This window comes from Homalodisca vitripennis, chromosome 4, assembly GCF_021130785.1.
Source record: "Homalodisca vitripennis isolate AUS2020 chromosome 4, UT_GWSS_2.1, whole genome shotgun sequence".
Lineage (NCBI taxonomy): Eukaryota > Metazoa > Arthropoda > Insecta > Hemiptera > Cicadellidae > Homalodisca > Homalodisca vitripennis.
Genome location: NC_060210.1, coordinates 159,908,847 through 159,934,669, shown reverse-complemented (window position 1 = coordinate 159,934,669; position 25,823 = coordinate 159,908,847). Strand labels below are relative to the sequence as shown.

At 35.0% G+C, this 25,823-nt stretch overlaps 1 protein-coding gene across 1 annotated transcript; it reads left to right on the top strand.

The window, feature by feature from the left end:
• On the top strand, window positions 1–25,142 carry LOC124360454 (myophilin). Its single transcript, XM_046814098.1, has 4 exons — window positions 1–152; window positions 19,719–19,855; window positions 22,244–22,448; window positions 24,562–25,142. Exons 1-4 carry the CDS (start codon window positions 99–101, stop codon window positions 24,730–24,732), a joined length of 567 nt encoding a protein of 188 aa, XP_046670054.1. The 5' UTR covers window positions 1–98; the 3' UTR covers window positions 24,733–25,142.
• Window positions 25,143–25,823: the final 681 nt, after the last annotated feature.

Here is a 25,823-nt window from a genome sequence, read left to right as displayed (position 1 = left end):
GGAGCGCACTGACACTAGATTGCGCGGCTACCAGAGACCAGTTGTGAGTCAAGTTGAGGTGTGTTCCGTGAGAATAGACTATACCGTAGTGAGTGGACATGGCCAACAACCGAGCAACCAAGTCTGGATTTGCTGCTGAGGCACAGCGGAAAGTAAGTTGACAATTGTATTTTTGGCTATATTTTATATTAAGAATACTTGATTTTGATAACTAGTTATGAATAAAAGTACGGTATACATTTTATTCTTTGATTGTTGAAGAAATGTCGCGACGCCAATTTTACGTACAGTGGTTTCACGTACTAATATAATTTCTTCACATTTTAAAAGTGAGAAATAATCAATTAAAATCGTGTATAATTTTCGAGATTTAATGTCATTAAGATGTTAGCTGACAATCAGTTGGTGGACGTATTGATAGAACCGGCCGGCAAGCGGCCACTCCCACACTCAACGTAACGTCGTAAGTGACTGTCTGCAGGTTTACTTTAGCGGTCATTTAATTTAACCACATTCCTCGTTGGCGATCATACAATCATAACCTTCCTTACTCCAGTTTGCACTCTTTCATTTATTGGCTAGATACGAAAATTACGTTGAAAAACACGTTTAAATCTTGTTAAACAAACGTTAGAAATGCGTTTAAGTGTGTTCTTGAATGTCATAACGTTTAGAACCTCTGAATGAAATTTTGTATCTAGATATAAAGCAACAAGCAAACTTAGTTAATAGTCAAAACTATCTTACATTTATTTTCCAATATTTGTTTTTGGTGTTCAAAGAAAATTGTTGTACTCAGTTTAAAGGTACATCAAGTTTGGTAATGTTGATGGATGCTTTAAAAGAATTGTATGTTTTCAGACATTTGCCATGGTTGTATGTTACAAAATATGTGATACTTTATAAATTTTAAATATGTTATATATGTTGTAACGTATAACAATGGTAAATATTCCAAATGCTATTGTCTTTCAAATAGTTACTGAAGAATTTAAAACGAGTATTAAATATCATATTTTGAGGATTTTCCTTCTTCAAATTCAGTAAAAAATCAGTCTGTAAAGTTTAACATGACAGTGGTTATAAAGCATATAAAATTAGTTTAGTTCATGAGCTAAGTGAGGACGGTTTTGATCGTCGAGTAACTTAGTATTTTGTTGAATAGCTCTAGTTTCCACTGTTCTTCTTTTATCAAGACATTTCAAATGAGATGTCACTTAATGGGTCTTTATATTTAAAAATCTCGAGGCCCTCCCCCCAAATCCCATTTTGGGATAACGAGTTGTAACCGTGACTAAAAGGTTCACTTCTATTTCCTTTAAAAGTGTCCCGAGATCCATCCCTCCATCTTTATCCATAAAAAACTAAACAGAGTGTATCTATACTTTTAATTCACACTGTATATTTGTGTATATACATACACACATAATGTTGATAACAAAAATAAATACCACAATATATCATGTTCCAATAGGAACTTTGAAGGTGGCCACATTGTTGAAAATAAACAATGGCACCAATAAACATTTAAATATAGTACCACGTAAAACCTCTCTGTAAAATAAATTGTGTATTGTTATCTTGATTAATAAGTACAATATATTAATAACCAACTCCATTCATCCATGCAAAATGCAATGCGTACAATTACTTTACAAATACAAAATCGAATGTCAGGATACTTCTGTAAATGACATAACATTCTTCAAGAAGAATACACACAAATCCGTATAATTAGGATGAATTAGATACCGTATAATTAGATACTACCTAAACATCAGTATAATTGACAACCTTTACTCAATTTGAATGTTTGCAAACATCAATACAAATTATTTTCAAGCTATGGTAAATACGAGTAGCTTAATAAATATGCCTTGTCGTCATGTCGTCACAGTTAGTAATGCATACTGAATACCATCTACATTAATTACTTCCCTGTTTATCTACTAGACTCAATGTCGCTCTACATAGATACTTGCAGCCGCGGCCGTGTTCTCCCAGACGAAGTGTATCGATTGCTCTCAATGTGACCTACATATTACTGCTCATATTCTAATTATAATACTGCTCCAATTATTAGTGCATTTACACAAAGTCTGGTACTGATATAGTAATATTACGTGTTTATTATTTAAAAAAACACATCAGTAGATTGCAAAGCAGCCGCGGCCGTGTTAATCCCAGGTGAATGGGTGTATCGATTGTTGTTCTCAATGAGACACGTCTTACTAGTACCGGAGCTAAGAGCCAGTTGCATTGTGCAAGCCACTACATGGGCTTTCTTGAATGTATAGAAAATTTATCACCAAAGAAGAAATCGATCGTTAACCGCGCTAGTTTTGGTAGAGGTAGAAATGGGAAGATATCAAAAAAGGTATATTAGTCCTCCTCCGTAGACTAATGGTTATAGTCTCGACTCTCTAACCGAGAGATCACGGGTTCAAATCCCGGGGAGATCCAATCATGTACTTTTTACTTTAAAAATAAAAAAAACAGTGCACTTCGAAGCCGGCATAGCTGACACTGAGGCTTAAATAAGATAAAACAGAGATAATACTGAACCAGGTCAGCTGATTGCGACCCAGCAGCGGCCGTGTTGCCTCAGATGAAGGGGTGTATCGATCCTGTGTTCAGTCTGACCTACATACTGCTGCTCATCTTTTAACTAACAGTAACTACAGTAACAGTACTAACAGTAACGCCGCTCACATTGCAAGTGTATGTATACGAAGTTATGATTTAGAAATTATCAAATGACGTGTAGATACTGAACCAAATCAGCTGTTTGTGACAGCAGCGGCCGTGTTGTCTCTGATGAGGGGGTGTATCGATCCTGTGCTCAGCCTGACCTACATACTGCTGCTCATCTTCTAACTAACAGTAACTACAGTAAACAGTACTAACAGTAACGCCGCTCACATTGCAAGTGTATGTATACGAAGTTATGATTAAGAAATTATCAAATGACGTGTAGATACTGAACCAGACCAGCTGATTGTGACCCAGCAGCGGCTGTTGTCTCAGATGAAGGGGTGTTTCGATCCTGTGCTCAGCCTGACCTACATATTGCTGCTCATCTTCTAACTAACAGTAACTGCAGTAACAGAACTAACAGTAACGCTGCTCACATTGCAAGTATATGTATACGAAGTTTTGATGTTGAAATTATCAAATGACGTGTAGATACTGAACCAAATCAGCTGTTTGTGACTCAGCAGCGGCCGTGTTGTCTCTGATGAAGGGGTGTATCGATCCTGTGTTCAGTCTGACCTACATACTGCTGCTCATCTTCTAACTAACAGCAACTACAGTAACAGAACTAACATAACGCCGCTCACATTGCAAGTATATGTATACGAAGTTTTGATTTAGAAATTATCAAATGACGTGTAGATACTGAACCAGATCAGCTGTTTGTGACAGCAGCGGCCGTGTTGTCTCTGATGAAGGGGTGTATCGATCCTGTGCTCAGTCTGACCTACATACTGCTGCTCATCTTCTAACTAACAGCAACTACAGTAACAGAACTAACATAACGCCGCTCACATTGCAAGTATATGTATACGAAGTTTTGATGTTGAAATTATCAAATGACGTGTAGATACTGAACCAAATTAGCTGTTTGTGACTCAGCAGCGGCCGTGTTGTCTCTGATGAAGGGGTGTATCGATCCTGTGTTCAGTCTGACCTACATACTGCTGCTCATCTTCTAACTAACAGCAACTACAGTAACAGAACTAACATAACGCCGCTCACATTGCAAGTATATGTATACGAAGTTTTGATTTAGAAATTATCAAATGACGTGTAGATACTGAACCAGACCAGCTGATTGTGACCCAGCAGCGGCTGTTGTCTCAGATGAAGGGGTGTTTCGATCCTGTGCTCAGCCTGACCTACATATTGCTGCTCATCTTCTAACTAACAGTAACTGCAGTAACAGAACTAACAGTAACGCTGCTCACATTGCAAGTATATGTATACGAAGTTTTGATGTTGAAATTATCAAATGACGTGTAGATACTGAACCAAATCAGCTGTTTGTGACTCAGCAGCGGCCGTGTTGTCTCTGATGAAGGGGTGTATCGATCCTGTGTTCAGTCTGACCTACATACTGCTGCTCATCTTCTAACTAACAGCAACTACAGTAACAGAACTAACATAACGCCGCTCACATTGCAAGTATATGTATACGAAGTTTTGATTTAGAAATTATCAAATGACGTGTAGATACTGAACCAGATCAGCTGTTTGTGACAGCAGCGACCGTGTTGTCTCTGATGAAGGGGTGTATCGATCCTGTGCTCAGTCTGACCTACATACTGCTGCTCATCTTCTAACTAACAGCAACTACAGTAACAGAACTAACATAACGCCGCTCACATTGCAAGTATATGTATACGAAGTTTTGATTTAGAAATTATCAAATGACGTGTAGTTACTGAACCAAATCAGCTGTTTGTGACAGCAGCGGCCGTGTTGTCTCTGATGAAGGGGTGTATCGATCCTGTGCTCAGCCTGACCTACATACTGCTGCTCATCTTCTAACCGCACACTGCTCAGTAGTCACATTGCGAGGGCATGTGGGTATGATCTTTTGAGGCTTATGTATCAGTTGAATCTTATTTTAATTCTGTGAAGATATTGAAAAATTCATCACTATGCTTTCTATCCGCGGGGGTATTTGGGTTCAAACTATCTGCTGTAATCTTACAACTGGTATCATGGGATGCACTCCTTTGCTGCACTGTCGGTGAGTCTGCGGCCGATGTTTATGACACTTGTCACGTTACAAATTGACGTTACGGAGTCTTCAGTTACACCATTTATCATTTTAATTAAAAAGTAGCGTCCTGTGTACTGGAAATTCAATCTGATTAAAGTGTCGGACTATTATGTACTTTACGTTGATTTAAAAAGAGACGCAAAATTGGCATCTTCAAGACTTTATTTAGAATTTCTATTGTTTTGTTTATCAGTGACATAACATATTTTCAAAGTACAGTATTACATTCATCACGTGACAATATAAGAACTCATCTCTTCGAGGATTGTAAACCATTTAATGGGATGTGATGTTAAGATTAAATAATTGTATATACGATTTGAGATTAAAAGATCAAGACCTATAGAACATGGCCTGACTGTTTAAAGAATCCCCAACTTGACGTCTCAATAAGCAGTGTTGAGTCAATAGCTGGTGTGAACACGGGTCTTATGCGGACACTAGAGTTTGAGCTACAAATCTTTGGTTCCCACATCACCAAACCATCGTATTTAGACTTCACCCCAAAACAACCATTGTTTATCTAGTGTGGGATATGTAATCCAGTAGACCCCGTTTAAAATAAACAGGTGTTGTGTCCTAAACAACGTGAGTGGTCTGGATTTTGTAAGGTGAGTTTGACAAGTACATGGTAAATGTGAAAGTGAAATGTGTGTTATTACTGAACACTTGTACCCAAAAACATTTTAAGTCCATTTTTGTTTCAATTGTGGCCTTAATTCTGTAATCAAGGTGGTTGGTGGGATGAGCAAGGCTGTACATTCTCGCTTATTCTAACTGTAGAATGAGGTCTATCATGTGTGGATCCTCCTGTAATAATATATAATATCCTTTTTATCAACAGAAAAATATTAGTACTTATTGGCTGAGCATTAGCAAAGCTTATGACTCGGTAGGCTGGGAAAATTTAATTTCTGTCTGTCTTTTTGTCTATACAATATCTCGAAAAAGAACTAATCTGTAGACTTGACAATTTGTATCCTCATTTCTATATTGGCAACACTGCCACTCCACGGAATTTGGCTGTGCGTTAGCGAATATATTTATTTCCATTGGCCTTATGGGTAACCATGATGGTAACGAGAAATTAGTAGAATACACAAATGTGTAAAGAAACCGAGTATAATCATGAGATTTTAAAATGTGACATGCTTATTCATAGAGTGGAAAGGAAACACAATAGAATGAACCGTCATGATTAATATTCAGGACTTGATTTCAGCGCACTCCTTTGGTGTAGTACCCTCCTCTAGCTATCTGGTGTAGTACCCTCCTCTAGCTATCTGGTGTAGTACCCTCCTCTAGCTATCTGGTGTAGTACCCTCCTCTAGCTATCTGGTGTAGTATCCTCCTCTAGCTATCTGGTGTAGTATCCTCCTCTAGCTATCTGGTGTAGTACCCTCCTCTAGCTATCTGGTGTAGTATCCTCCTCTAGCTATCTGGTGTAGTACCCTCCTCTAGCTATCTGGTGTAGTACCCTCCTCTAGCTATCTGGTGTAGTACCCTCCTCTAGCTATCTGGTGTAGTATCCTCCTCTAGCTATCTGGTGTAGTATCCTCCTCTAGCTATCTGAAAGTTGTTATTCTGTGAACATTCTATGCAGCCTAACTTTATGAACAAAAATATGAATGTATCAATACATCATGTCATATGTAGACTTTAGAAACTTCTACATAAACAAGAATGAGTTCTATGATTGTCCCAATCACGTAATTAGGTTGAACGTCATTGAAGCCTTATCACTCAGTAGGCTGACATAATTTCTTTTTTGTGTACCGGTGGGATGTTAGAGTGAAATGAGCTATTTATCTAACATTTTGCAAGCAAATTCAGCGAAGCCTGATACACGACTCTTGGTGTAACGTATTCTTATCTTGTTTTTATTTATGAAGAGATGAACCATACAGTAGGTTGATTAATTCATTAGGAAGGATGAGTATGAGTAGTAGTAAGGTGGGCAGGTGGGCTCTTAAAATTTCATCGTTTGCAAGTGTGCATTAAATCATATTTTAATATTTGTTCTTTTAATTAATGAAAAAAATAATAGATTAATTGAATTTGGAATCATATATGAATACTATACTTAGTAATGTTTGGAGAATTGGTAGCCTACGAATGATGATCAAAAGTTGCTGATTGTAAATTCCGCGAACTCGTTTGAAACCTGATTCTTCCTTATTGATAAAACGGCGAAACATTTTAAAACGATAATAATACAACGTTTAGTTGAGTAATTTATTAACGAACTTGTGCAGGGGTTCTTAATAATTCTTTGATAGCAAAGTACATTTGTGGAATGTTGCTGTGTTAAATTATGAATCGAGGAAATGATTATGACCTGTCAGTGAACGAAGTATTGCAACATGAATAACCTGAGTAGGTACAATATTATCGCCTTATCAGCATTCTACTGCACTGTACTGTACTGAACTGCACTGCACTTTACTGTACCTTCTGTTCCGTACTGTACTGTACTAGAGCCGTCTCACACTGCCTTGTCACCTCGACCACACCCGTACTTGTGTGTAAAGTATGCAGCGATACTCTATGTTCTACTCGTTAGATATGTTATCTGCTGCCGACGTATCGTTAAACTAAACTTTATACGGATAGCATTTCTTGGAATGTTTTGCTTCACAAATCGAAAATACAATTCCAGAAACCCATTGTGCTTGTAATGTTGTTCATGAATATTGGTTTTTAATTGGTTTTAAAACCTGGATGACCTGTTTAGCTAGATTTACCCATTAGAATGAATAGTGTGACAAGTTCTAAAGTGTCATTTTTGGCTGTATTAAACAATTTAAGGTTGTAACAAAAAAAAAAAACGTGTATTTATTTATTTGTAAGTTTGTTAAAAAAAAATCTTAGGTGCCAATAACTATTAGACCTACAGAACTTCTAATGAAGTTCAGAAAATCTATGAACACTAAATAATATTGAATTGAAGTCCAACTAAAACGATTGAAATTGAGGATAAAACCAGATTACCAGTACCAGATTTACCAGTACCAGTACCAGTACCAGAGTACCAGATTTTGAGGATAAAATATAGCTTATGAGAATTTCCGCAATAAGATTAAAACAACCATTTATATATATATATATATATATATATATATATATATATATATATATGTACAAATATGTATTATATAGCGGAAATTTGGTGTTGACATCGTATTTGAATATGAAAGTAATTAAATGTTTGTAACTTTATTTCATCATGTTATGATTGCCAAAACTAAACCCATTCTGGCATTCTCCCTCTTACACATAATCCCGACTTTGCTTCGGCTGGAAATTTCGTTAGCTTTCAACTATATTAAAATGTGTTGTGAATCGCTGAGGATACGAAAATTTAATTCTTTGTTATAACGATCATTAACTAAAATGTTTTCCGAAATTCCGTACTTGTCAGAATCCACCGAAGACTTGGGTATAAAAAAGACTCTTTTAATGGGGACGAAAAATGTGTTTTCACCTAGAGTGCCACAAATTCTAGTGCCGGTGCTGGGAATGTGCCGCATGAATTTGTATTGTTTTAGTGTGAATTATTATTCATTATTCACTTTGTCTTCTTTTCTGTATCAGGCTTTGTAAGATATTTCGATGTTCTTTATTGATGTTGAGTGGGCGAAATATTCTATACCCGGAGGCACCTCCACCTACCCACTCTGGCGATCACCTTATTCTATCATTAGCTTTGCATTATACATAAACGACAAAGCCAATATTGCCAAGTTCATGACAAAAGTGATGGTAACTGGTATATTAAATTGATTCATGATTAAATAACAAATTTAACAATAGTGTTATATGCAATTAGAGCCAATATAACCAGTATAAGTATGATACGTGTAGAGAAATCCGAAAGTTTCACAAAATCCCTTTACATAAGGTTTTGATTGAGTTTTACTGCATTTAATTATTCAGTTTAAAATCTAACTAATTAATATATATATATATATATATATATATATATATATATATATATATATATATATATATAATTAGGGTGGATAGACAGGAGAATACTTTCTCAAATCACTTTAAAAATGATTTATTAATTAGCAGTTTATTAATTTCAAAATTAAAGTGGACTTGTCAAAGAACAGTCCTTGTACTTGTTGGATATTTAGATTTAATTTCCAAAAGCCGTTCACTTCCGCTATCAGTGTCGAACTGCTGCTGTGCAATCTCACGCTACAGGATATCGAAATGCCATTTCTGCTGTTGTGCGTAACAATTCTGGAAGGCAGTTGATTCAAACTTGAGTGAATCTGAATTCGTAATTATGAGGGAATCCACCTACATTCATGCATTCAGACTTTTCCTGAGTCTAACGTTTAGGTTAAGACGTGCTCTAAACCTCCTATCTGAACTTAAACTACCGTGTCCACAGTCACGAATAGTGTTCACCCAATCAGCTGTTTACTCGACCAACTCGAAACGGAATACCTCTGTAACGACCAGAGTTGATGTTAAGAATCAAACCAGGGGTGGTGGAAAGCCCCTGGGTGGGGAGGATGTTTCTCCACAGTCTCACACGGTGGCATAAAAAGTAGCTGCAGGCACAACCTTTTGCCGAATCCTTCGCCGAACCGAAGTATACCAACACGTTTATAAGTGCAACTACGATGAATATAGAGAAAGAGACATGAGCGGCATACTTTTCAACTTCTGCTGGGGTTTAAAAGGTATTACTGAATGTGCTCTTGTATTTCTTCATGGTAATGTTGTTTCCTACAAGACGTTTGAAAAATGATTATTTGCGTATATTCGTAAATTCATTATGGAAGCTTTTATTGTTTTTACTCGGAATACAAGGCAAAATATTGCATTAGTCCGGATTGAAAGAAAGGCCGACTCTGTCTGCTCTACCGGACTTGTTTGACAAAGATTTTAAAGAAACAAGAAATAATCGTCAGCAAAAGCCAAAGAATTTATCGTTTAACTTTCATCCTCAAAAAAAAAAAAAAAAAAAAAAAAAAAAAAAAAAAAAAAACGTCCTGCTGAAACAGTCATCAGATCAAAAGTCTTGTCACGTAATTTCTAAAAGACCACGCGGAACTTTTTTAACTCCGCCAAAACTTTACCAATGAAGAATGTGAGGCTCACATTGTCAAACACTTAAGTGCAAAAATAAGCATACTTCTTGTAGTATATAAAGCAGAAAATATGCATTAAAATACATGGAGTTCCACTTAGTTTTATTGCCTCTGAAAATTTTTGTACATCACACTAAACGTTTTTACGTGAAAACCGTACAAATCCTCGGTATTTATTTACAATAGCGTGACCATGGAAAATGGACATTTTTTTCATGGGTTGGGCATTTATAGCCAAGTATTATTATCACAGGTGCATATAAACTGGGGGGGAAAGTATATTATTGTATTACATTGATGCCTTTAAGGCATTATTGCGTTAAGGAGCAGGGGCATCACGTGATCTGGGATTCGACTTTTGCAAGCTCGAGTTAATTTTTTTTTTCTAAAAGTGCAAGCAGTGCGCAGCACTGCGCAGCGGGCAGGCATCGTTGACAGGATTAACGTACTAGTCAGCATCATTTCAGTAACTTATCACTTACCTTAATGAACATCCAACACAAAGGTGTGCCATTACCACTACTGAACTAGGAGGTTAAGAATAGACACGGGGGAACAAAATAGTTCAAAATGGCGTCCCTTCTTTATTTGAGAGAGCCGCGGAGTAATACCAAACTGTCAAATATGGATAGTATTGCCAGAGGTACTGTCAAAAACAGAGTTTTCAGAGGATTTCAAAAAATCATAACTCCTTTGATTTTCGTTGCCGACGAATTTTTTCTTCACTATTGTTTTCAGGAAAAATTGTAGTTTTCAGGGAAAGAAATGAACATACCTTTCCATGGTCACGTTATTGTAAATTGATACCAAATCCTCTGACAAGTATTTATTGACCTCTCCGGGAACCGAACCCATGACTTCTCGGTTTAAGAGCTTACGCTTTGGAAAAGGTTTTCCTTTTATTAAATATGTATTTTTTTACTACTCATCGCCTATTTTACTTGCATTCTATTGTGTAATGTGCTTCTTTGCACGTATACACAAATTGAGGCACTAAAATTTTCCTAAAATTGGTCAACTAGTTATTGATAATTAACTGCCATCAAGTTATTAACTGATAACGTTTGAAAAAATGTACCAGTAGAGATTAGAGTAGGTTAACCTGGAAATTGTAATAAGAAAACTCTTAATTTGTACTGTTCAGAAGAATAAGTAATATTGAAACATAATTTCTTAAAGACATCTCTGTTTATTTATAAAAATGAATAATCAGTGAGTGGCTAATGCAGTATCATTAGGAATTGAATTGACGAGTGTGAGTCCCTCTAATTGGTGGTCAATTAATTGTGGAACTTTCCCGTGAACCTGCTCGTTCTCCGTGGGTCGCCGGCATCTCTGATAAGGAGCCGCTTCGCTGGCTGCTGTTTACAATTACAATTCTTTATTTTTTTATATCATCATCCTTAATTGTCTTTTAATAATAATTCACCCTCGAATCCTCGTAATCAAATACATTTAATTTCAAAGTTCAGTTAATACAATTTTTGTGTTTTATAATATTGTTATAAAATTTTGTTGTACTTAATTGATCAAATCGTAAACCTCTAATAAAGTGAGTACAACCTGATCTTGCATATTCACTGTCCGCCGATATGCATAATTATAATTATGTAAATGTTAATTTTTATTATTTGTGTCAACTAAATTGCCAATGTGGTCACAATTTTTAGGAGGAAACAATTGCTAAAAGATTCAGTATGAGGATAGTTCATAGTACTTTGTTTTAGAAAATATATGCTATTTTTATATTGCGTGTCCGAGTATTAGTAACACAAAAGTCGCCCTCATCGGGCTTACTGCAGCTTTCATCAGTGTCGAGCAACTCCTATTGTGTCAGATGTAACAATAATAGGATAAAGTACAGCTTATCGAATACAGAACCATGGCACGTAATACAATAATCATGGGTATTGTGACAATACGCGTCACAAGGTCATTGGTCTGGTTAAACACATATCAGAGTGCCACATTGCTCTTGTTGCGTTTCCGTGTGTAGTTTGTTTGCTGTTAGGTGGAATGTGGTTCAAGTTCAAATGTAAACCAAATGGATCTATGAGTAATTCAAAGCATAGGAATTTGAATGGAAGTATAATCCATCCATACATTGCGTTAATGAAAACTGTTATTCTCCTCATTTCGAAATCATCAGGTGAACTCAGACGTCTGCATTCACCCCTCCTACAGGTACATTGGAAGTAATCTTCGTCTACCACCACGAGCAATGGCTACCCAAGCTTAAGCAATACGCTTTAATTTCCACTTGGAATGCATAAGTACTCCTATTGCGACCACAGGAACAAGCAAAATTTACAATCTTCCAAGAATTAAACCAAGGATGGTACACACAATGGCCCCCTTATCAATCCGCAATTGGCTAGTTGGTAGCTTTTAAGCTGTTGTCAGCTACCCAGTCGGGCACACACGACCATCCCTGACCCGAAGAATGAACAAAACAATCAATTAGTAGTCTTAACTTGTCCGCGTTACTTTACCAGTCACCATGCTAAACACGGATAAGTAGCAAGATGTGCAATATATCGATAACACTTGACACTTTATGTTTCCTCCATATTCTACAGTACCGATCGGAATTCGGAGTCCACACCGAGCCTACAGTGATTCCAATTCATTCTTTCTGCGTAACGAACGTACTCTAGGAAAAAAACTTGAACTATATTGGTTCTCTTACACAACCCTGACAAGGGTTGCTCTTCGGATCGAGTCGAGGTGTGATTTACTGACTTGTGCACATTACTGAAGAAGCGATACGTTGCTCGTATTTGAAAAAATAATGTTGTAAGTAACTGAATATTGTTGCTCCATTGTATTGCCAACATTTATACAATTTTATTTACTTCTTAGATCAGATTCACTCGCGATGAATTAATTTACCCCAACTTAAGCTCATCAGCCACTCCAAATGCTTGTGCTCGAGACGCTCGTGTCAGAACATGTCCTCCAGCACGAGCCGCACTGGCACGTGTCACTCGACCTCTCGGCTAAGGAACCGACCAGGAAAGTACGGATACGGTGGTGTCAAAGTTCTCACATTACCAGACTGTACCGCTGAGTGGTTTCCTGCAAGGTCCAGTCTGGCCACACTCCACATGCTTGTACTAGGGACACTCGTGTTCGTATTAGAACATGTCCTCCAGTATGAGCCGCACTGGCACGTGTCACTCGACCTCTTGGCAAGGAACCGACCCGGAAAGTATCCGTGGCGGTGTCACAGTTCTCACATTACCTGACTGTACCGCTGGGTGGTTTCCTGCAAGGTCCAGTCTGGCCACACTCCACATGCTTGTGCTCGGGACGCTCTTGTTCGTATTAGAACATGTCCTCCAGCATGAGCCGCACTGGCACGTGTCACTCGACCTCTCGGCTAGGAACCGACCCGGAAAGTATCCGTGGTGGTGTCACAGTTCTCACATTACCTGACTGTACCGCTGGATGGTTTCCTGCAAGGTCCAGTCTGGCCACACTCCACATGCTTGTGCTCGGGACGCTCTTGTTCGTATTAGAACATGTCCTCCAGCATGAGCCGCACTGGCACGTGTCACTCGACCTCTCGGCTAGGAACCGACCCGGAAAGTATCCGTGGCGGTGTCACAGTTCTCACATTACCTGACTGTACCGCTGGGTGGTTTCCCGCAAGGTCCAGTCTGGCCACACTCGCAGCGTAGTGCCGTAATCCTCATTGGCGTGTAAAGGGGTGAATTTAGATATTCGTGTATTTTTTTAATAGTACCTAAAGTACCAATGTCAACTAGAAGATTTTCAAACAGTATATATTCATTAAACAGTAATTCTTCTTTTCCTTGCAGTATAACTAGGTATTTGTTTTCTGTATTTTTTTTACATGCCTACTCTCACGTTTGCGAGACGTCCGCCATTATAAGCACGCCTGGGGAAGTCTGACTACAGCCTCAATGAGAATCGGCATTGATCAATACAGATACCAAGAAATGTACAGAGAGAGAGAGAGGGAAAAAGGTGGAAATGCCTTTCTAAGAAAACTCAACAATCGTATCAGTGACTCTTTGTGACTAACAAGGCTCAGTCGACTAGTTACAGAACCTATTGAACTACGCAGATAAGCTAATCCCAATCTTTACATAATTCATCTCACAACAGATATTTGTGTCATTTTCTCTCAACCGTGTACCGTATTGCTCACAAATGTGTTTTACTTACACAGTGAATAATTGTACTGTAGTAAAAATCTAAAATGTTTGTTAAGTTTCAACATAAACGTTAATCAATTCTCGGTTGCTGGACTTTGACACGCGTGGATTACTATCAGTTACAGAAACACAAATATAAAGTGGAACTACTATCAAAATATAAACAAATAACACAATAGAACTACAGTTTCGAGTCAACTAACCGGACTGTGGGAACTGTACGCAACTGTACGCGTGCGTGAGTGTGATGCAGCATGGTATGATTTCACGGGCTGTTGGTTGATTAACACGTTAGCTCGCTTAAACAAACGCCCATCGCGTGAACATAATGATTATCAATTTCCTGGAGTTTATTTTACACGTGTGGATTTTTATAGGCAATTGTTTTCGTCTTTGCGTTAAACTTTATCGTTGGCAATAAATATTCTGTATTTGTATAGTCTTTCCTACCATAAACCTGAAATGACTGAAATAGTCATCACATAATCAATAATAACTGGTTTGCTAAATTTAATACTTTCGGATACACAGACTCAAACACTTACTTAGTCGCCGAAGTTTAGACACGGTCTTTTATAAAACATAGCGCAAGTCTGAGTATTCATGCTGCTTAACCTCAAACTAAATGTACGGAGCGGGTCACTGTACGTTTTCAAAAGTATGTATTTTAAAATGTAATAAAGAATTTATTATTTATTACCTTATATGCGAGCAATAAAACTAAGTGTCACATACCACGAGTGAGCACAAATGATACAAAATTATTATTATTCGGAGTGTAATATTAGTAGTAAATTTTAGTTGGATTAAACTGTGCCGAAATGAAAAGAACCAATTAAAACACGTTTGAATAAAGTACTTAGTAATAGAGGTATTGGCGTTTGTTTAGTTAGAGTGTTACGTACAAGAATCGAGGGGTAGCAGAAAAATAGCAATTCAACTATGTACTGGCAAACTACAAAAATTAAAGGATAAAATTAGGATATCTTTAGTACTGGGTATATGGCAGGTTTTACAGGGTCATAGTCTTCAATTTCTCCTTGAATAAACGATACTTTGGACAAATAATGATTCTAACTACAGGGCCAAAATCATAAAAAATAGCATTGGCTATTTGAAAACCTACCAGTTATTTTTAAATAATATACCACGGTACTTAGACAAACTGTAATTCGAACTATTGAAAGAAGTATACTCGTATTTTAAGAGTATATCGATGATATGATACCATTTATAAACTTTAATTTTACTTTCATTCATAATACATAAAGCTTTGGCTGTTTGAGTACTTATTATTGATTTCTAAATAATATGCCTGGAATTGTACAGATAGAAATTACAAAGCAGGGGCTTTTATTCATTTTAGCTGGCATATTCGTAATTTCCTAACAGTTTACTTGTGTGTTTGTTTACCGATTCTTCTCCGTCCTTTAAAGTTGTCTCTCAATTTTATTCTTTTATTTACCAATCGTAACATTTATTTATAGATATAAACTTGAAATAGTAGGAGTTTCCTAAGGTCATTGGTAACCTTAAGTAAATGTTTCATTTACGGTGGATCCATGAGCCAGAACTGTACCCAAGACCGAGAGCAGAGCACGAGGAAGGTGGAATGTCGCTAGCAAGTGGTGGGAGATAACAGAGCGGCGCGGTTGATAAAGGAAAGTGGCGGTGGTGGAGAGTGGAGTGGAGTGTCAGGCGAGATATGGCGAAGGCCGGCTGGCCGGGCCGTATAAGGCGAGGTGACTCAGACCCTTGCCCTACATCACCGGAGAGAGCAGAGAGCGAACAGTTAGAATTATGTGATGATGGCTACTGGGACTTAATCATCTGATACTGTACTAACTGGAAAATTCTTTGACAACCCGGATTGTATCAGAAATTTGATTGTGACAAACATTGCTCATTTGATACTGTACTAACTGTAAATTGATCATCAAATGCTTTGACAACCTGGATTTGAATGAGAATTTTGATTGTTACAAAAACTGCTCATATGATACTCTATTAACTGTAAATTGATTATCAAATGCTTTGATAACCCCGATTCTATCAGAATTTTGATTGTGACAAACATTGGTCATCTGATTCTGTACTAACTGTAAATTGATCATCAAATGTTTTGACAACCTGGATTTGTATGAGAATTTTGATTGTTACAAAAACTGCTCATCTGATACTCTATTAACTGTAAATTGATTATCAAATGCATGCTATCCTAGATTGTATGTAAATGTAGACTATTGGTTCTAACACAAAGATGATTGAAGTTTCTCATAAAGATTGTTCAGTCGCTTTAGCAAGTTTCATGGAAATGTTGATGTTTTGCCATAGATTCTATATTTATAAAAAATGGTACCTGACATAGTTACTTTATTTATTTAAATTATGGATTCCCTTAAAATAAGTGAATGCCTTGTTGTTTTATTGGAATGTATAATGTTTTACTTTCTTTTTTTTAAATTATATATATATATATATATATATATATATATATATATATATATATATATATATATATATATATAATATATTAATCTTCAATAAGAAATCTTCAAATGTATTACAGTAACAGTTTCTATATTTCGGCTTAAGCCGTCTTCAGGAAATTACAAACATATAAATAGGGCTATAAGAACATAATAAAATTAAAACAAAACATCAACACAGAAAATGAAAATTAAGAATGAATTATGTAGAATGGTAAACATATGATTTAATTTTATAAATTCACTTTGTTGACTAAGTCACTTCAAATTTAATCCACTTGGAAATTTTGATTTAGTGACGAGTTGATGGGCTTGTTCCATGGTTCTTAGACTGTTTGTACTTAAATTTTCTGATATTTTTCTAATTGGTTTCACTGAATATGTGTCTTCAAAATTTAAATTATGTATTAAACCATGTGCCACTAGAGGTTGCTCTGTCTTCTTATGTTTATATGCATACCTGTGCCCTGTCATCCTTGTCCTAAGAGAATTTATCGTTGAGCCAATATAATCTTTAGGGCATAACTTGCACTGAATTTGGTAAACAATATTTTTTGATTTGCATGTTAAGTCTTCAAATATACTGTATGATTTTTTTGTAGAACTACTTGTAAATGTTTTTGAAGTAGAGCACATGTTGCAAACTAAACACCTGGGTTTATTGCATGGATGTGACCCAACTGTTATGGTTTCTTGGTCTTTGTGCTTAGGTAATTTTGGATGGACTAAAATATATCTTTCAAAACTGGTGGTTTTCTAAATCTTATTTTTGGAATGTATTTGAAAATGTTTTTAGTTGAAGCAGAGCTGTCCAATAAACTGTATGCTACCCGAAGTATATTGTTAATTTTATAAAGTCCAGGGTGGTATTTTGTTAAAAACTTTGGATCATTATTGTCAAATTTAGATTTATTTGTTCCAATTGATAGTGATTTAGTGTTCAGTTTGTTGTTTAAAAGTTTGCGTGGATAACCCCTTTTGGAAAATGCTGATAATAAATTATCAATATATTGTTCTAAGTGATATTTGTCACTGCATAAATTTTGGCCTCTTTTAGCTAAACTCTTTGGAATGGCTTTTTTTGACATGGGACGGATGACAACTGCCATAATGTAGATATTAAAATGTGTTGGTGTTTTTTATATTGATCTTAGTTTTCAACTTCTGATTTTCAATAAAAATATCTATATCCAGGAAACTCACAATTGAATCAGATATCTCCCACGTAAATTTTAAGTTGCAGAAAGTGTTCAGTGATTGTAAAAAATGTTGTAATTGTTCGTTACTATATGTCCATATCATGAAGATATCGTCAATGTAACGTTTCCAAAATATGGGTTTGTATGTTTGTGTTTCTAGAAAATTTTTACAGTCAGTCAATTTGTTAGTCCGTTAATGTGGAGTTGAAAGTTAATCAAAATAATAGTGGCATATGTGCTTGATCAATAGTTATTAACATAATAAGTTTAAAACATTTCTTAAGAAATTAAAGCTATAGCAGCATTAATTTGCTCATAGTTTTTAATTTATTTGGAAAAATTACATTCAAACCACAATATTCAATTCTAATAAACCTTGTTGTTTTATTTATTACAGACCCCATAAACCTCAAGCAATTATTTATACATGTTATTTTGTATAGTGGTCATTAAAAATTTTTGAGATAAACACATTGTGTACAATATTTTGGGTACTTTTAAAATTGCTATACATTTTTAGAATGTTTTCTACAGCCTTATGGATCTTTTCATAATAGAGAGATCATTCATGGGCTAGTTTCAAGAGAGCAAATGAAGGTTTACTGGGTTAGAATTGTTTTACTTCAAAATCATTTCTTGACTATTTAAAAAATGCTACAGGTAGATAAATATTAAAAGGGATCAATGGAGTGTTCAGACTGTCATGTCACTTGCTCCAGTGCTACACCAGTTTCCTAATTTCCATGTCTGTGCCCATTAGTACTTCTAAAATATCCAATCTTGTGTCAGTCAGCCAGTGACTAACGGAAAACATGTAGTACTTACTATACAATAATATGTGTATGTAATGTGAGCTCGTATTATGTTTCAAAGGTGAAAGCTCTCTCTAGAAAGTTTGTGAGTTCAACACCCATCTCCCTTATCCCCTCACTTCCTACTTCCCACTTTGCCTTGATTAAAACTTCCTAGTCATACATCCTCTACAGCCCAGGCCAGGCAGAGGTGTATAGTAGAGCCTCACTGCCATTACTCACTGACATTATTCAAGCAAAATAGTGTTAATGGCTCTCTTCATTTAAACAATTAATTTATAAGATATTTGGTTAAAAAAGATCGCTGCTGTCATGTACTCCGATTATTGTTGAGCTCTTTTGCTGAATTTTCATTTAATCAATTTGGGAACAAGTACCTACTGTACAACATAAAAGTTTTAAACAAAATCTTTACACATTTCTGGCAGAGTTGACAGATTATTAGTGAAAGTCATTTAAATTATATATTAACACGTATAAAATGAGAATGACAAGAATATGAAGGAAGATTTTTGCCTGCATGATTCTGTAAAATTTAAGTTATAGAATTCACTTTTCAGTTAGTCCCACTCAGCTCTTGCTATTGATAGGTACTGAGTTTATTAATGACTTTTATTCATCATAATTGAAATCGTTATCAAACTACTTATTTTATTATTAAAAAATTAAATTATTAATGACAAGTGATATATTAAAAGCCAGTTGCATTGGTGACAACCATCTTGATTGTTAGTGTTCACTGTAACAGCTTTGCATACTTTAAATCTTTTTTCATATTTTGGGTTTCGAAATGATTAATTATAATTTCTTAATATTTTTATCACCTTAATGGAGATATGTCAAATTTAAAGACATACTTTTTTCCTTTTTTAAAGATGTTACACTTGCTTCAAAAAGTAATAATCAGATTGACAGTATGGACTAAGATGTTACCTACTTTTGGGGCAGTGTTTTTTTCTTATCTAACAGAATCAATACAGGGAAAAAGCTGTATGAATAGTTGGGGTTAAAAATGTATTATAAGAATACTACAAAATAATAATAAGATTATGACTAGTATATAATCTGCTGAATGGTGCATTTGTAAAAAGAAATCTCTCTTCTCTGAGTAACTATAATTTCCCCTGTTCACAGATAAACAGCAAGTACAGTGAAGAGTTGGCCCAAGAGAGTCTGGAGTGGGTGAGGGCTATCACGAATGAAGACTTCAATACAAGTGGAGATGTGGACAACTTTTACGAAACATTAAAAGATGGCCAATTATTGTGTAGGTATGTATTAGGTAGTCTGTTTACTTTGCATAAATTACTAAGTACAACAAAATAAGCAAAATCAATAATCCCTTCAGTTATAATAATTTAGAATTAGAATATTTTATTCCTTTTTGTTTTTAAAAAGAGCCAAAATTATTATAGTATTAACCAAAAAATTGGTTTTAAAGCAATTAAAAACCTGATAGAGGAATAGTTAATTAAAAATTGGTGTGCAGAGCAAAAGATAAAATCACTAAATGTGCTCTCAACATTACAAAGAATGTAATGAACCTATTTTAAATTAAAGAGAAATAAGCCACCAATAGACAACCTAGGGATTATTGACTTTGTGTCTTGGTATAAACAGTATTAACAGAAAGAATTAAAAATGTAATTAAATTCAAATATGGATTAGTTGATTAGTTTCAGTTGAGTTCATCATGGTCTATAAATAAAAGAAGGGTAAGAAGTTAATGACGCTTATTTAAAAATAATTCAATATATTTATACAGTTTAGGTATTAGGTATAAAGATACAAGTGATTAACTAACCATACACTTTTCAATATTTTGGAAATTTTTGCATATTTGAAATAAACCAATCTGAAAAGGAATTACTCTCAAACTCTTAATCCCTTCATGGTTTCTGACCTAATATTATGCTCATAGCAATTGCATAAAATTGTACTACTGACATAACATTACGCATTTTAATTTTGTTCCTGTTTTATTCTGTTGTCTGCTATAATATTGTCTAAGAAGCATTTCTATGCCACTATCACATTTCGCACAAATAGTTATGATATTTTCTACTAGATGTCAGCACTTCCTTGGTTCGTTGTAGTGGCACAGTGCAGACAGCTACTGCATCTTGTTGCACATTACCCGTCCTGAACTATTTTGTAGATTTATATGTAGGGTTTATTATACTATGGAAATATGTGACACGCAAATAGACAGTTGTCTTTGTATGCTTGATGATGTCACGGATGGTGAAAATGACTTAGTAGACAATATTTAAAAAGAATTTGAAAAGACACTAATGTATTTTTTTTGCATAAAAAAATATATATCTAAACTCTTTAAACATGTCTCTATAAAAAAAGCAAACAAATTAAGCAAAAAATATATCGGTACAAAAAGAAAACCGTTAAGGGGTTAACAATATAATCCACTACACTAAAAATATCCTATTAACATAATCATAAATAAATTAACATTTATTGTCTACTAGAAATCATATACAGCAAATAATATATGCATGCACACACAAACATGTTACAGACTGGAGCTAACACAGTTAAACTGTAGAGTGTTTAAATTTATTTAAACAAATTTAAATTGCCTCTACTCAATTGAGAATCGTTCCTAATGTTAAATATGTACTATTCTTTTAATGCTAAAGGTTAGAAACCAATAGAAATCACCATCAGTTATATAAGGTATATGAACAAAACATAAGTGGTGGAATAGTATGCAAATGGGTAAGAGCTTTTTAAAAGATGGCCAAAAAGACGTTCATGAAGAGGAATGGAGTGAGCAACCGTTATTGATCTCTAGCTATTTGGAACAGAAAGTGAACAAAAAAGTGAAAATTAACAGTTGCTTCATGATTTTTTTTCATCATCACACAATTTCACCTGAAAAATCTTGCGTACTATGTTTTTTTGAGAAAAAGGAGGTGTTGCTTGTTGATGATTGTACACCTCATGAGAACACAATTAGTTCAGAAACATACTGAGAGACTTTAAAAAATTGTGCCATTCAATTCAATAAAAGAAGAGGCATGGCTTATTAGTATTTTTTTTTTTTTTTGGATTACGGTGGAGTTCCTGAGGACCATGATGCAAAATGCAAATGAATTTCCCAGAAGTCTCATTGTGAGGGAAATAACAACAGACAAATTTATATGAAATCTATCTATAAATTACAATCAGCATGAACTTATTCGTACTTATGCATACGTAAAATATTTGCTTGAAGAAAGTGGAAAGATTTGGTAAACTGATATTTTTTTAGTCTTAATAAGTTTTTAACAATAAAAAAATTAAACAAAGTTCAGTAGATGTTTATGGACATGTTTTCAAATCCTCAATTTTCAGATTTTGTTAGGTAGATTGGTACCAACCAAACCCATTGGTATCAAACAGATTGTATCATATATTGATGCTCTTTGGTTAACAATATGTGTAATGATATCCAGCACTGTAGCTAGAACCATTAAAATATTAATAAATATGGCTATTATGACTATTATTTTTATTATTTTGATGTCCTGAACCAATTTTAAATACATTGCCTGTATCAGGCCTGGAACATTCTGTATAAACGGACATTAGGATTGAAAGAGTTTAAATTTAATGTTGTTGGTTATCATAATTTATTTAACGATGAATTATTTTTCCAGATTGGTTAACATAATGAAACCTGGGTCAGTCAAGAAAATTAACCAGAGCACAATGGCATTCAAATGTATGGAAAATATAAATGCTTTCTTAGAAATAGCTCGTCAAATGGGAGTCCCAGCTCAAGAAACATTCCAGACAGTGGACTTGTGGGAGAGACAAAACCTCAACTCTGTTGTCATTTGTTTACAGTCACTGGGCAGAAAGGTAAGTCACTTATCCATGTTGATGGATAATTCAGTAGGTAGTACGTAATATAATAAATATGGTAGTAATTCAAGTGCCAATCCGTTTTCACATTGTTTTCATGAAAACATGTAATACCAAATCTGGCCGAAGCCAGCAGGCTTCCTCAATGTTTAGATGGAGAATTGTGGATATTCAAGCAATTTGCTGTTCCAATAATTTATTTATGTTTTAGATTGGGATATTAAAATTACAGTTGACTCTCCATAACTCGAATTTCAAGGGAACGGCTGTGTTCTTCGAGTTACGTATAGTTCTACTTAAGAATAGTTTGAGTTATAGAGGTAATATTTCACTAAATTCGACTTACAGAGGTAAACAAAATAAAATTCGAGTTATAGAGGTACAAATAAACTATGTTTTTTATTCCCTAAATCCTTTACAAAACTAATGTATGTACTGTAACTACATACAGCATTTGTACTTACTGTCACACTGCAATGTATGCCTACAATTCATACGTACATACAATTCAAATTTGAAAATAACTTCGACTTATCTACTGAACTTCGAGTTATAGAGGTAATTTTTCTATCACTTCGAGTTATTAAGGTAACATTCGGGTGCAAAATTAATTCGAGTTACGCATGGTTTTTTTTCGACTTAGGCAGGTTTTCTCAAGGGAACGGAAAATAATTCGAGTTATCAAAGAATTCGACTTATCGAGGTTCGAGTTATCGAGAGTCGACTGTACCTAAATATTCTTATTATATTTGATGTTTTATTTTCAAATTTGTTATCATATAAATAAAAAGTAATTACTAAATATGTTGCTAGCACTAATCTCAAGAACAGCTAGACCAATTTGTTTAATTCGTTTTGTAAAATATTCATTGAAATCTGAAAAAGGTTTATATGAAGAGAAAGATTTGAAAAGTTTCCTGAAACAGCAAATACAAAGTTAATATCTAAACTTTACTCTAGATTGTGCCAGTGACGAATTTAAAACAACTAATGCATTGGAAGTACTATTTTAACAGTTATAAATAAAAATTCATAGTCTATCGGAACTGTATAATAACTAAATTATGGCACTATACTTTGTCAAACAGTTCCATAATGTTGTAGATGACCACTAACTACATGTATCAGAACCATTATCATAGCTGGTTAAAAACAAAAAAGTAAAAGTGCTCCACAAGGGATTGTCAAAGTTTAAAACTTTTAAAAATAACATAAATGCAATATCCAAAAAATAAATAAGGGCAATCAACATAATTACATAAACATAATCAACAAATAATTACAACGTGATAGTATGCCTACTGCCCAGTCACTACCAGGGTGACAGTAGAAATGTGCAGCTGGTACTTCACTCTTCTTCCTGGTATGTTCTTGTCTGTTGGTTTATCAGCTGATGATAAGATATAGTGTCAAAGAATATTGTTAAAAATATAATGTGAACTAAACTCAAGTTTCTTCTTTAAAATATTGCAATCAGAGTCTTGATGTTTGAAATGTTTACATATTTTATATTCTTCGAGAGTATTACGGCCTTTCTTGCATTTATATAAATGTTGAATTATCATTAACTTCCTCCATGTCGTGACTGTTGTGAGATGCTGGGCAAAAGACAATTTTTATTTATTTAACCACGGGTTGGGACAATGTTCCTTAAATCTGATTTTGAAAAAGCCTGCCCAGTTTGCCCGATGTATATGCTGTTAGAGTCAAACTTTTACTTAAGAGACCAATTATAGTGACCAGATATTCCAACCCCTGACGAGTCTCTGGGGTGTAGTTCCAGGTGGGTGCAATGATGGTCCAACTGTCCTATCCAAGGTCCGTCTGTCAACCTATTTACCCAAGAGCAAAGCTAATCTCCTTGCTGAGGGGTCTTTCGACTGACCTTTGCCCATCGATATAAAGATTAACCAATACAACAATACAAAATGAAAAAATATTTATTCTTGTTTAATGTTTCTTTTATTGCAGTAAGGTACATTTTTGTTATTTTTAATTGCAAGCAAACAAAAAGTAAGCGTGGTCGGGATAATGTACAAGTACCTAAATCTTATTGTTTGGCTTTAAATCTGTTCATTCAACCTGCATAAGTTGAGTAACCTGTTAACAGGGATCACAGTTTGGACAACCTAGCATCGGTCCGAAGGAAGCAGAGAAGAATGTTCGCAACTTCACAGAGGAACAGTTGAAGGCAGGACAGGGGGTGATCAGCTTACAGTATGGCAGCAACAAGGGTGCCACCCAGAGTGGCATCAACTTTGGCAACACTCGGCACATGTAACCACTGCTGGCAATGTTGTTTGTGTAAATATTGTTATGGACATTCCAATACAAGATGATACTGAATGAAAAACTATTAGAACATACTTGTTATGTGTATAATTTATGTTATTTGGATACTTTTTGGAATTCAGGACATTTCCTTTGTCTTGTTAGCAAAGAATAAGAAATTACAACTTAAGACATACATGTTCCATTCCATTTAGTTTTATGAAGGAAAACATTCCATTTTATCTTAAATGTCACACTTGTCATTTTTATTATTTTAGACTTAAGAATAAATAACGTTTATGGTGCTACAATAGTATGGCTTGTTGGATTTTCATTGATTGAAGCCTTGTTACAGAGACTTAATGAAATAGATTTTAATATGAAAGTATTAATTAAATAAAGTTTATTTTAATACTGCAATATGTATTTTTATGTATGAAATACTCCAAATGTATAACCTACCAAACAACTCCTACGGCTACATCTCCAAATATTTGATAGCCAAATCTTGTATATGCCAAGGATAGATATAAATACTGCAATTGATATACAGGGTGTCCAAAAAGTCCCGGGTCGGTTAAATATTTTTCAAAATATTTAAAATAGAGCTACAAAACCTTACACAAAGTTACTGAACACAAAAATCTATTTTATCACATATTCAGTGATCCGCTACTTCCTCAGGGGGGGTGGCCCGCTAGGAGTCAGAAGAAAATCTTAAACGTAAGCATAGGTTGATATGCATATCAAATTAAAGGTCTATATTATTAGAGTACAGAGCCGCAAACCCGACCTCAAACGGATAACCGAGTCAAAAATGACAGCCGTTCAAAGATGGCTAGAGTTTGCAACTTAGGTTAATGTAACAAAATACACTGATGAGCTTTTTGATTTTAACTTTAATAACTCAAAACTGTTTACAATTGAATCAGTCATTTGAGAAACACCTCATGTCCATTTTTTAATGTTAGTAAAGTTAAAATCAAAAAGCTCATCAGTGTATTATTACATTAACCTAAGTTGCAAACTCTAGCCATCTTTGAACGGCTGTCATTTTTGACTCGGTTATCCGTTTGAGGTCGGGTTTGCGGCTCTGTACTC